General features: G+C 33.2%; 1 protein-coding gene across 2 annotated transcripts; it reads left to right on the top strand.

The window, feature by feature from the left end:
* The first annotated feature begins 6 nt into the window (after positions 1 to 6).
* LOC102593707 (protein REDUCED WALL ACETYLATION 3-like) lies at positions 7 to 9503 on the top strand. 2 transcript variants are annotated; one of them, XM_006355544.2, is made up of 16 exons: positions 7 to 310; positions 2818 to 2909; positions 3248 to 3385; positions 3467 to 3523; positions 3602 to 3674; positions 4869 to 5027; positions 5364 to 5513; positions 5626 to 5881; positions 6611 to 6726; positions 6815 to 6901; positions 7026 to 7114; positions 7287 to 7349; positions 7507 to 7563; positions 8210 to 8306; positions 8428 to 8586; positions 9122 to 9503. In XM_006355544.2, exons 1-15 carry the CDS (start codon positions 275 to 277, stop codon positions 8581 to 8583), a joined length of 1626 nt encoding a protein of 541 aa, XP_006355606.1. In that variant the 5' UTR covers positions 7 to 274; the 3' UTR covers positions 8584 to 8586; positions 9122 to 9503. The 2 variants fall into 2 exon arrangements, with proteins under 2 accessions (XP_006355606.1, XP_006355605.1); XM_006355543.2 differs by having other exon boundaries at positions 3245 to 3385.
* The last annotated feature ends 4295 nt before the right edge of the window (positions 9504 to 13798 follow it).

Below are 13798 nucleotides of genomic sequence, written 5' to 3'. Positions count from 1 at the left end.
CACCCCACCCCCACCGCCACCCCCACCCCCTAGACTCCTTCTTCATCTTCTTCGTTGCTTCAGATCTCTCCATATAGGGAAGGGGTTTGAAACAATTCTTCTCCGTGTTATATATATATATATATATACTTATTTCTCTCTATTCAATATATACGTACATATAATGTATGTGAATACACAATCTCATTACTGAGCTTTTCTCTGCTTCAATTTCGCCGGAATCGATAGATTTTACTTGTCGGTGATCCATATAGTATTATAATTTTGGGGGAAAATGGCGGCAGTTTCTGGTCCTCTGACGCCTGGACAGGTAGTAATGCTCTTGCTGATCGTTTTGTGTTGTAGTGATGAGTGATTATACTTTATTAAGTTAGTGATGTTTGATTTTGGATTTGGATCCGATAAATAGTTGGAACTATCGAAATGTGTAATAATTGTGACTTCTTTTGAGTCGGATCTGTTTGAAGAGTATAACTACTGAAGTGTATTAGTTAAAATTATAAGAAGCTTGCTGAATTTTGATAGAAGAGCATTTAGATGAGGAGATCTAGTTGTTTCCAGTGAAATTTTGAGTTTAGTAGTTTATTCTAGTAAGGAGTTGCAGCATGTTATTGTTGTAGTTTTTTTAACTGACTGTTAACGAATTATTCGTGTTTCGTCAACAAAAATGGAGACTGAAGGCTGAATTGACTGTTGTTGATTACAGAAGCTAGCATGTTACAAACAGCTTTTTTGCTAGTGATAATATTTGTTGTTCCATTTTTTTTTCCTGCTTTGAGTACTAGAAAGTATATTGAAGTGGTTAAATTTTGAAGTTGTTTATTTGAGGTGGTTTCTTTTTGATGTGCTACATTGTTTTCATATATGCTAGGGGTCAAACGGCAAAATTATATTAAGATTCAAGTGCTCATATTTATATAGTGAGGGTGGCAGCATGTTGTTGTTGTTGTTTCGTGCACTAGAAGCAATAATTTGGAAGTTCATGCTGATTTGATATTATTATATTCATAATTCTGTCGTTATTAGAGCTGATGAAACAGTAGGGTGGTTACCATCGGTATAAGACGGTTAAAGATATGATTTTGAGTTCGTTGTCAAAAAGATGTAATTCAGAAATTTAAAACGTTTCTCTAAAGTTCCATCCATCAACTTCTATATACTTTATAGTTTTAATGATTTGATCTGGTGGTGTGTTTATATAAACGAAAAGTGCTCGAAAGCTACAAGGTTCATGGGGCTTGAAGCGAAAAGCGAGAAGTAAAGCGCAAAATTTTATGAAAATTAAGAAGTACCAAACATATATGAATGTAGGACTAGAATACTCAAATTGCCATTAAAATAATCAATTTCAACATTTGATATGTAATAGTGCCGATATTAATCCAACTTCTCAAAATTGTGATTCAAAGAACTGTCTATTTTTCTTTTGATCATGTTTGAGTCATTGTTTGAAACACAAATTTCTTTGAAGCGCATGGCTTCACCCATGAAGTGATAACCCCTAGCTTCTCGTCGCTACATCACTTTATGCAACAAAGGAATGGCTCTTAATAACTATGGACCTCCCCCCCCCCGCCGCTATTGTTGGTTGGAAAGGCCCTGGGAGACAATAAGTAAGTTGATTGTGGCCATGAGATCCAAAACAGATGATGGTCACTCCAATAAGTACACTTTAGATTCCAACTATGCTGTTTGTCTTTAAATCTCTAATCTGATGAAACTAAATCATTGAAATTGGTCTAAGCTAGTGGTGGATTTTTGCTTTTTAGAAATTGGCTTATCTTGCTAGATTTAGAACTTTAGAAAATGACTAACCAACTTTGATTGTGGCATTTAGCCCTGTTTACAACTTCTGCCTTCATTATGAAGGTAGTTTCTTTCCTTTGGTACCTTTTGTCTTTTCTTTTGTTTGATTTAAAAAGAATTTTATGGTGAGTTGCTCATGCGAACCTGCTTTCTAGTGAACAGATAGGTATCAGGTGCATGTAAGTGCTAATTATAGTACAATTGATTGGTCGTGTTTGATGCCTTGTTAACAATTTGCTGCTTCTGTAAGCATGTCCTTACCACTAAATTTGATGTCATATATCAGAAAATATTAGGTACGGGAAGTCTGATCTATTGTAAGAGAATGTTCAATTTTGTCGCTTCGATGCCTAAAAACAACAATAATTTAATAAGCTCACAAGCTTTGGAACACTTACCTTTGGTCATTTGGTGGACAATCTGGCAGAAAGAGACAATTGTACTTTTGAAGGCAAATGGAGAAATTTACATATCCTTAAGCACATATGTACTTTTTTGCCAGCTGGTGCGACCTGGTCACTGTAAATGATGTAGATACGATAAAATTTCACAATCTGTAACTTTTGGTGCACTATCTTAGTGTCTTAATGATCTTACATAAACTTAACTCTTATTAGAATTTTTTAAAAATAAACAATAATTTAATAATTGATACCAAATCTCAGTCAGCTCACTCAATTGATGAAACTCAAACAAAGCTTAATCTCATTTGTAGGAACATGTGTATTTGGATAAAAGATCCTTTACTATTTTGTTCGTTTGCTTGGGTGGGGGAGGGAAGAGAGAGCGAGAGAGGGAGAAATGGGGGTTTCAATTCCTGGAGGACGGAAGATCTATTAATAAACTTGTAGAATCATGTTGTTGTGGAATTATCTTTGTGTGTTAGTTTTTATGGAGTAAGATTTATTGCACTTGTGCTGCTGCAACGTGGAACACTATTCAATTCATCATTTATTCGTTAAGGCAAATATATCTAGAATATACTGAAGGATTTCCCTTTTTATGTCGCAGGTGTCATTTTTGCTTGGATTTATACCTGTCTTTGTTGCATGGTTATACTCTGAGTGGTTGGAGTACAAGAAGTGGTTGTTTCCATCTAAAGTGTAAGTTAAACAGCTCAATCCTTGCAATGAAGTAAACAACCCCCCCTACTCACTAAGTTGACTCACTTGATTTTCAACATGGAAATAACCACTCAGTTGAAATCCATCCGATAAGGAAAAGGAAAAAGTACGAGAACTCATATAGTCCCTTTAGTATTCACCATGGACCTTGTAGACATGGCTGCTATTTGTTAAATCATTAGTGAACAGTATCTTCAGGCAACTTGATTTCTGAAAGCAACTGTGATTGTTTTATCTACACAAAAATATACAAACAATTGTACTATCTTAATTATAATTTTTTTTATCTTATATTGTTGTCTTCTCTGTGACAGCAGTCATTCAGATAACAATCTAGTTGAATTGGAAAATGCAACAGTCAAGGAAGAAGATCGAGCTGTCTTACTGGAAGGAGGTCTGTCAAAATCTGCATCTACGAAGGTGTCTAGTTCATCAATAAAAACAAATATAGTTAGGTCAGTGCACTGTGCAGATTGGTGGATTTTCCTTGAACTTCCTTAATTAATTCTTCATGAAACACTTCTTTAATTTTATAGGTTTCTAACAATGGAGGACTCCTTTTTGCTTGAAAATCGAGCAACTTTAAGGGCAATGTGAGTCTCTTGGTTGTTTTGATTATGCAGGATGCATCTTTTTCCTCATACTAATGTGGTTATCTTTCAATCATACAGGTCCGAATTTGGGGGAATCCTATTTTATTTCTATATCTGTGACCGCACAAACTTCTTCGCAGATTCTACCAAGGTTCATGACCTTTTAATTTTTTAATAATGCATCATGATATGACTTTCTACTTCATGCTTTTGACTAATCTCGTGGACGTGCATGAGCGAGCACTTTGTGGTGCACAGAGGTGGAGCTAGGTAGAGTAATGCATTATATATATATATATAAGATGTTGAACCCCTTTGGCTTCTTCGTGTTTTTACTTCTTTATATTTTGAATCCTTAGTGAAAATCATATCTTGGCTCCACCATTGGTAGTGCATCTTGAGTAACTTCTTGTCTGCATACTATGTTAAATATACACAGCCAGTTCAACCTAAATGTTTTTTGAATCTTCTTGTGCATTATCATTCCCTGAAGGTAATATCCAGATTGAACTGTTCGATGTGGAATTGTGCTGTGTGACTTTTGTCTTAATGTTGTTTGAAAGAATTTTATCAAAACTTCAGCATGCTTTGCTTCAATGGAACTAATTTTAGTCTTTTTCTAAAGAAGGTTACTAGCATATACTCCCTCCGTCCCTATTTAGTTGTCCACTTTAGAAATGGCACACAGATTAAGGCAACAATGATTAACATAGTGAAGTTACCATTTTACCCTTGTAGTACAATTTACAATTCCAAAATAAATTCATTCAAGATAACTAATCAATGCTGAGAAGTTCATAAATTTATTTACTTTATTTATGACAACTTTATTTAAATAAGGGTATAATAGGAAAAAAATTGTTGTCCTTTCTTGATTTGTCAAAATGGACAACTAAATAGGGACAACTAAAAGAGGAAATATGGACAACTAAATAGGGACGGAGGGAGTATATGATATGCATGCTAATGTGTAAACTCATTCCTACTTTGGAGAAAATTTTGGATCTGTCTTTACCTTAATTGGTTCATTTGGAAAGTTCAGATTCTCCATATTTAAATTTTTTACCACACGCATCAAACTCATTCTAGATAAACTTGTTGTCTTCTTTGCTTTCTTGTGCCCATCCCCTTATTTTTGTATTTGATTCTTGGTTTTGAGAGTTTAGTACAGGATCTGCATTGGTGTTTGGCTAGAACGCAGGACATCATATAATTTCTGCATCATTGCTGGAATTATACTTTCAGTGTGCCAACTCCATTGTGGAGTTATAAGATGTATATTTTCATCCTCGCAAGTGTAGCTCAAAATAACAAGGTTCTGTTTTATTTTGTTTTCCGTGAACAGAGCTACAATCGGGATCTCTTCCTCTTTCTCTATTGTCTTCTGATCATAGTTGCAGCAATGACTTCTTTCAAGAAACACAATGACAAATCAGCATTTTCTGGAAAATCCTTGCTTTATCTTAACCGTCATCAGACAGAGGAGTGGAAAGGATGGATGCAGGCAAGTGTTTTCTATAAGATTTTTCTTGATCTACTTATCCTTCCGTTTAGTAAGAAGTAAATCTAGTCAGCAATTCTTTAGAGAAATACCTTCCCTTTTCTCTCTTTGTTTCTCCGTCTCGTCAGTGAATGATTTACAAAGTCGCAACATGATTCTTGCACAACTTCTTTGTTCAATGTGTTAATATTAAGAAGCAGTAAATCATGCAGAATCTCTGTGCAATGTGTGTGCGTATATATTTTTATTTCCTGTGGATTTGGCCTGGTTCTTCGTATATACTCCTTCAGTATATGATGTTTGCAGAGTCTAAATAATCCATCTTTTTGTTTGCAACAGGTCCTCTTTTTGATTTATCATTATTTTGCTGCAACAGAGATATACAATGCCATTCGTGTTTTCATTGCTGCATATGTATGGATGACTGGTTTTGGGAACTTCTCTTATTATTACATCAGAAAAGATTTTAGTCTTGCTCGGTTTGCTCAGGTAACATTATGTATTATACTTTATTACCTTAAGTTAGAGGACTCTTGGTAGTTTAATCTTACATTTCTTAGGTTCAATGTTGTTAATGTGGTAAACTTTGTCCTGTGTGCAGATGATGTGGAGGCTGAATTTCTTCGTAATATTTTGTTGTATTGTTCTTAACAATGACTACGTGCTGTATTACATCTGCCCAATGCATACACTTTTTACTCTCATGGTGTATGGAGCCCTTGGCATTGGCTACAACTACAACGACAAAAGATCAGTGATGGCTTTGAAGCTTGTTATGTGTGTGGTCGTGGTTATCCTGATTTGGGAGATTCCTGGAGTTTTTGAATTTCTTTGGGGCCCTTTCACATTAATGTTAGGTTGGTTACGGTGCACTTGCTCTTTTTCTTTCTCCAAATCACTTTTAAATACTTACTTTTTCATGAGCTCGGACAAGGAGGACTTCGCCTTGGATGTCACTTCAACTGTGTTGTGGAAAATGCTACCTACTTTTTCATGCAATATTATGCGTAAGATGAATAGTATGGCTATAAGTAATGACAAATGCCATCATTAAAAATTTGGTTATAAGAAGTTCTCAAAACTAATATCTCCATATTTCATGGGTTGAAAAACATGAGGTCTCAGGTTCAAATCCCAGTAGAGACACAAAAAATTGGTGGACAGATACATGTTGCTGGTGGGAGGTATAAGGGATCCCGTGGAATTAGTCAAGGTGTGCCGGGACACAACGGTTATCAACAACAACAAAACAAAAAGTAACATGGTTCATAAATAGTTGTAGAATTTGATTTGACATCTTTATGAAAATCACCTATCCGTAGCAAAATGAACTGATGGACCAATATTCGTGCTAAGAGGTGCTTGTCTTAGGTGCAATGATTATATGCAAGTAAGGTGACATATATAATTGTAGTGGCAATGCTACACAACTGTTTCAAGTGGTATTTTGTATTTCAAGTAGTAGGGTGAACGCCAAAGAATCCTTTTCCCCCTTTTTCTTGTTGTCCTTTCTTTTTTTATCTTTCTATAGATTCTGGCTTAACCCCTGTCACGTGATGATCGTTTTCTACTTTATCAAACTGTAGGGTACACTGATCCAGCCAAGCCAGATCTCCCTCGGTTGCATGAATGGCACTTCAGATCTGGGCTGGACCGTTATATATGGATTATTGGCATGATATATGCCTACTTTCACCCTAATGTAAGCTTAATAGAACTCTAATTCTTTATTCTTTTTTGTCTTTCATTTGTTGTTAAGGACTTACATTTGGTGTATCTTGTCCTTTCAGGTTGAAAAATGGATGGAGAAACTGGAGGAGTCTGAACCTAAGCGGAGACGAACAATTAAGACATCAATTGTTGCTGTTGCTGTAGCTGTGAGTAAATTTATCGTGTTTCTAGCATAACACCAATTTTATTTTGCTGCTACAGTGTGTCTCTTTCTTTTTCCCGTTTTCTTCTTCCTCCAATTCGTAAAGTTTTTTCATCCGTCTTGCTTAGGCTGGGTACTTGTGGTTTGAATACATATACAAGCTGGACAAGAACTCATACAACAAGCTCCATCCCTACACGTCGTGGATCCCCATAACGTATGTATTAAACTTTCTTTAATTTCTGTTTTAGCCCTTCATTTCCAAATGTGAACTTTGTATACAACACCAACCATTGCTTGCCTATGATGTGCCAAAACAAAGAAAGTATATCATTGATTTCTCTCCTGACTTCTTGTGCTACTTTCTCATTTTATTTTCCTTTTTTCAGTGTTTACATCTGCTTGCGGAATTTTACTCAGGAGCTACGGAATTTCTCTTTGACTCTCTTTGCGTAAGATTCTATTGACTCATTTGGTGCTGGTGCTCAATCATAGACCTTATACCTTCCTTTTCCTGTCCAGAAGATTAATTTTTTCATCTTATCTTTAGACATAGTTGGACTGTTTTTCTTTCGGCTTCTTTAACTGTTAAGTGCTCTTACTTTCTAGGTGGCTGGGAAAAATCACCTTGGAAACCTATATCTCACAGTTCCACATCTGGCTGAGGTATGTGGATTTCACTCTTCTTTTAAATATATAATGGTTGTTGTCTCAGACCTGAAATAAATTAATAAAACTATTCCACATTTAGTATTTGAACTTTTAGATGAGACAAGTCACACAATTTGATGTGGTATTTCTGAGATTCTTCATTGAGTCTCACTTGTCACCTATCAACACTTTCCACATGCTTAACCTAAGAAAATAGAATCATCTTGCGCATAAGGGATATGTTGCAAACCTGAAATATTATCTCTAACCATTTAAACTTCTAATGGAGTTGGTTTGAGAAATTCAATAGTCGCCCTCTATTTGATTAATCATGAACCATCAAAACATTCCATCACCCTGCGACATTTTCCAAGTAATTTGCTAAACTTAAGCATTTTCTGTGTGGCTAAATTTCTTAGAGGTATTACTGTACCAATTCCTTATCTGTGAATGATTGACATCCTTATTCCTACATAATATACTTTATTATTCCCAGCCTGTCTCTAAAGTTTCTCAGTACTCTTACGTGGTTTCCTTGTAATGCCAGAGTGTAATTTTTCCCAATGCTTATAACTCATCAGAGAATGTATAGTTTTATGTTGGTTGCGTTGATAAGGCCAGGATGCTTTGAGTTCTTATTGCTTCTTGACTTCATGTGCAGATCAAATATGCCGAATGGACAGCCTAAGTGGCTCCTGTCCTTTATCCCAGATTATCCTTTGCTTAATTTTATGCTTGTCACTGCAATATATGTTTTGGTAGGCTTATGTTCTCCCACTTCTCAGTTTCCTGAATATTTTTTGCTGTGATCATATCTGGTCCATTTTCTCTCCATCTCCATCTGTTTTCTCAATCGGGTATTCCACTATTCTTCTGCAGATATCATATAGGATTTTTGAACTAACGAATACACTCAAGACAGTTTTCGTACCCACGAGAGACAACCAGAAGCTGCTTCACAACTTCATTGCTGGCGTCGTGATTTCTGTGTCCATATATTGCCTTTCTTTTATTCTTCTTCAGATCCCTCATTGATGCGTAAGTTCTTACTCTACTTATCCAAAAAAAAAAAGTGCTGTCTGGTTTATACGTGAAATCATTTTTCTCAAGAATATTAGTTTTTAGTGTTTGGTTATCTTCTTATTGAAAATGTTCTTTTCTCCAAGGACAATACTTTTTACACTAAGGGAGAAAATGATTTCTTTTACCTTATAGTCAGAAGTCAGTTTTTATTAATATACATACACTCCATGTCATATATTACTCTCCTTATCATTTGTTCAACCAACACTTAGATACTGTTGTCAACCTTTAGCACTCAAATACATTACTCCTAAAACATTGAAAATGATCCAGAAGATAGTTTCTCAAGGTAAAATAGTTTCTGCATATAATCTTTTACAAAAGCAATTTTCCGTCAAGCCAAGTTGTTTCCGATGCAATGTTGATGCCATGATCTGCTCCGTCACTTCACCCCCCTCAAATAGTATGATGAATCATCCTAGTGTGCATTTTCGTGCTTGGAATTATTTGGTAGAACCATTTGTCTGAAGTTCTTCTTGCATGTGCACAGGTCGGATGAAACAGTCGTAGAGAACTCTTGAAAGATGATCTCAACTTGATATTCAAAGTCAGCTTGCAAAGCATGTAATTGCCAACAGTTTTGTGGAAGTAGTATCAGTAGCAGTTGCTAAATTGGAGCACGCACACAAGGAAGGAATTATTTTCAGATTCTGCCTCAAAATTCGTGACAATAATTTGTATGATATCAATTACCACATACATGTATTCAAATTTTTTTTTGGTTCTCTTTGCCCTTTGCCTTTCATAGTCGTATATGTTCCTCGTTACTCAGTGATATGATAAAGAAATATAAGCATGATAATTGTACTTGTGTTCTCTACTCAGCAAAACTTGAACTATTCATGGCTAATGCAATTGTTTTACCTTTTTTATTGTTTGTGAAATTTTGCAGAGGAAATTATCTCGTGTTCACTTATTATTTGAATATAAGAAAATGATCCTCTCGTATTTTATTTATACATTTCCTGCGAAAAGAATAACAAAATTTGTATTGAATTACAAAATCAAATCGTTAATTGGGCTGTGCATGGACTAGTATCTCTCCAGCCAATAAAATTTGGAATACATCGAAGCCTAATGTTAGGTAATTCCCACAATTCACTATTTGAACTTTAAGTTTACTTTTTAGACAATTTGATAAACTAATGTTAATCTAGAAGACAAATTATTAACACACACAAGATCAGAATATAATAAGACTAAACACACATGATTTGATAGTATCAGTTATTAACCTAATATGAACTAATTATTTTGACCAAGCTAGTCGATCGCCGTATCACAAAGCAAACAAATCAAGATGAAAAATTTAATTTTACTTCCAGATTATTTTTTAATTCACATAAATCCCTGTATTAAAATTATGAAAAACATTACCTGAAATTTAGTGGGAAAGTGCTAATTCTAGACGCATACCATCACTCCATGCCAACAAATTAACAACTGTCAAATAATAATAAAATTAGTCTCTAGCGGTATACATTTTAATTAAGAAAAATTACATAAATACACAACTTAAGATATTATAATCTCTAAAATTTCTTACCATTTAAAAAAATTACAAAAAATCCCTTTCGAATACATCCCTATTCCCTTACATCCCTTCCCTCTCGGATACATACCTATCCCCTCTCGGATACATCCCTTCCATTAAGTAATATATCATTTGCAATGTATCGGACAACCAAGAAATGTATCCGAGAACAATGAAAAATTTAAAAAATTTGTAAGTGAAAAAACTTTTGGAATAGAATATAAAATCCGCCCGTATTGGATTTATGTACTTTATACTTTTAATTGCACAAAAAAAAATTAATAGAATTTTGTGAATGCAAATATCTTCTCACAAAAAAAAGTTTATTTTGCTAGAATATGTAATTCTTTATTGGGCATGCCAAATCTATGGTCAATTATTCTGCGAAGTGACAAATAATACTAATAATAACAAAATTGACCGCTGTTGTGTTTGGAGGTACGTATATAATTCCAATTTAGCCTCATATGGCGGAGGATCGCTATTTGAATTTTGACTTACTCTTTCCATGTGCTTCACCTAATTTAATACTAATTGACATCTTCAATATATAGCAAAATATTTTAATTTCATTCACTCAAATCTATACCCCATCTTTTAATAATATAATAATTTCAATCCAAATATCAAAGTCTTGCCTACACAAAATGACAAAATAATAGTTTTTCATGTGAGGAATATTATTGAGGTCAACTTGGATTTACAAGTTATATTTGGGAACAAACATATGTAAAACATTTTACAAGATGGGGAAATTTACATGGGCTTAGTTAGTCAATAAGTGGATTATTAATGGGAAAGATTTCTATAGATACGAAATTCACACGTTCAAAGATTAGTTGAGCTAAAATGAGTTTTTTTTAAAAATAAATTATGACTTTTTATAACATATCAAACAAGATGAAAAACTAAAATATTTAATAAGATCTCTTCATGAATCAGTTTGAGATACTGAACGGATCAAAATAAATGAACGGGTCATTAGTATATCTAAACTTAGATAGGTGGCACAAATCATGTGTTTTCATGAGCTTATAACTTTGTTACCACCCTGCTAAAATGGGCGATATGTACGAATACCCAATTATAACGCTGCTATTTAACTTGTGATCATTTTTAAAGGTTTTTTTCTTTTACATGTGTATATACTTTAGGACAACTTCAAACATATGATGTCTGAAGTTAGTCTTGACTAAAGTTCAGTAGATATAAATCATTTTTTGTCCCAAGTATATGCACATTTATGATTTAAGTTCAAGCAAGAAATGGCTAACGATTAGAACTAGAATGACTAAAGTTCAACCATTTTGCTTGAACTTCAAGCAGAAATGCACAAACTACATTCATACGAAACTTTTATCTGAAGTTTGATTTTATCAAACCTAACTTCAGACACTGTATGACTTCAAAATTTAACAAGGAGAGTATGTAGATTTCATAACAATGTCAAAACAGGTTGCACCGTCAAATTTTCCATACTAAAATCAACAAGTAATTAAATTACAAGCTAAACTTCAAACTTTAGTTGGGCAAATTAAAGTGGTCAGCTTGTACAAAAACCATACTGCGAAAAGCCCCGTATCTTTACTATTTTCGAATTTCATTTTCGCACAAAAAATAAACTCAATTCAAATAAAGGAAATAAAATGTTTTTTTTTATCAAAGACTTACAATTTTATTTTCAAAGCTCGAACCGTAATATTTCCTTTCAAGAAATTAATAAGTAAAACGTACTGCATGCATTTTGGCAAACAAAATTAATAAGTTGCAATATGAACAAATGTGTACTCAACTTTGGTTTTTTACGAAACTTCTGAACATTCCCACCAAAAAGTTAATATAAATATATTGAATTGTTCTTTCTTAAAGCTAAAGACAAACAAGAAAATTTTCCAATATTTTATTGAAACGTTCTAAGAAAAACATTTTTTTGCTTAAATTCTGCTGCAACTTGTAATTTTATGAACCAACTGAATTAGTTTTATTCGAAAATAAAAAAATATTTTTCCCATTTGTATCGTTTTTATCAATTAATAGAGTCAAAGTCAAATAGCTATTGGTTGACTGTTGAGCCTTTCTCATCAAAGGCAGCCGATTTTTTGGATCCTTTTTTTTTGTTTTTTTGTTTTGACTTTTTCTTTTTCTTCACACTAACCAGTTCATATAATATATATCATTTTTTAAATATAATAAATTTAATATTTAAAAAAATGATATACATAATTAATAATAAGGCGATAACGTTAGCTATTGATTTTTTAAACTGAACAAATAGAAGTGGATATCTATTTTTAATATAGTGAACGAAATAAATCGTATTTTAACCTACATGTTATTAAATGAAGATTTTAATAAACAAAAGCATATCTTCCAAGAACTATTGTTTTGATTCCGTGGGGGCTGTTAACTAACTAACCTTCAATATTTATTTTTCAATTTTTTTAAAAATTAAAAAGCTAAGCTAGGAATCTAGGACCATTTAGTTTGAATTTCAATGCATTTTAAACTAAAATAAGTTTTTTTTTTCCTCTTTATATATGTAATATAGTTAAGTCCTCCACCAGGTATCATTAGCATATTCTATTTCTTATGATTCTATATGGATATGGATAGATTTACGAAATTATTCAAAATATTATCTACGTATGCATCATTTTCTTAGTTCAAATTCACACTTGAGTGTTATTTGAATGAAACGTTCCTATGATCTATTGCACCAATAATTAAAATTTGAAAGTAGAATAAGAATTACATTTTGTCATGATCAAAAATAGTATTATGAAGATGATCAAAAGCCAATATTTATATGTAGTATAATGTTTTTATCGTGATGTTCATTATACTAATGGTATTCATCTCAAAACCTTTTTGAGATTCCTAGTCTAGTTTTATTTACATGTCTTCTCAATAGAAATGACAATTTATCACTATAGTTCATAACCCCTTAATTAGTCATCAATTATAGAAAGTCTTTTTGCCATCTAAAAGGTGGAGGAAAAAAAAATGCTGCGGTCACACCACGTGCTTTGGCTAATTCAACAAATATTACCATCCCATAAAGGGAAATTAATTGTTTAAATGAATGGGTTATATAGTCTTTGCAATGTTGTGGAAGCTTCCTTAAAACGGAGCGGATCTAGCTCTTAAGGTGTGGATTGATGAGAACCTAATGACTTTTGTTTTTGTCCAAGTATTTTGTGTTAAGAAATTAAATCAACAAAATATTGACAAAAATAGTTGATTATGAGCGAAGATATTATTCTATGTTAACTTGAGATTATTGCAGGAACCATGGTAACCTTCAAAACATGAATCCGTCCCTGCTTTAAAAAGGATTTTTGGATATGAATTGAACTTTCTTTACAAAATTCAATGGAAGATGATGACTTGTTCTATTAATTTCCTATTAGAAAAGTAAAACAATTATTACTAGCCTACAATTGATTTATTATCATCCAAAAAACAATTAACTAGCAATTTCGGATAGGACAAATTACTTAACTACACTCCTTTACTTACCTTAATATCCATTTATCCCTACTTATTTCAAAATTTTCATAAATCCCTTATTTACCTATGTATCCCGCATGTATCCAACATGTATCCCGTGCACAACGCTATGTATCCCGCAAA

The sequence above is a fragment of the Solanum tuberosum genome, unplaced genomic scaffold (genome assembly GCF_000226075.1).
Source record: "Solanum tuberosum cultivar DM 1-3 516 R44 unplaced genomic scaffold, SolTub_3.0 scf00204, whole genome shotgun sequence".
Taxonomy (NCBI): Eukaryota; Viridiplantae; Streptophyta; class Magnoliopsida; order Solanales; family Solanaceae; genus Solanum; species Solanum tuberosum.
Note: the sequence above shows the minus strand (reverse complement) of the source record. Positions and strands in the feature narration are given on the sequence as shown.

Excerpts from the sequence above, each read along its gene's own strand:
- LOC102593707 (XM_006355543.2), top strand. The coding sequence starts at position 275 with ATGGCGGCAGTTTCTGGTCCTCTGACGCCTGGACAG. Across the intron at positions 3,524-3,601 it reads CGAGCAACTTTAAGGGCAAT|GTCCGAATTTGGGGGAATCC; the intron begins GTGAGTCTCTTG and ends TCAATCATACAG. Across the intron at positions 8,307-8,427 it reads TCACTGCAATATATGTTTTG|ATATCATATAGGATTTTTGA; the intron begins GTAGGCTTATGT and ends ATTCTTCTGCAG.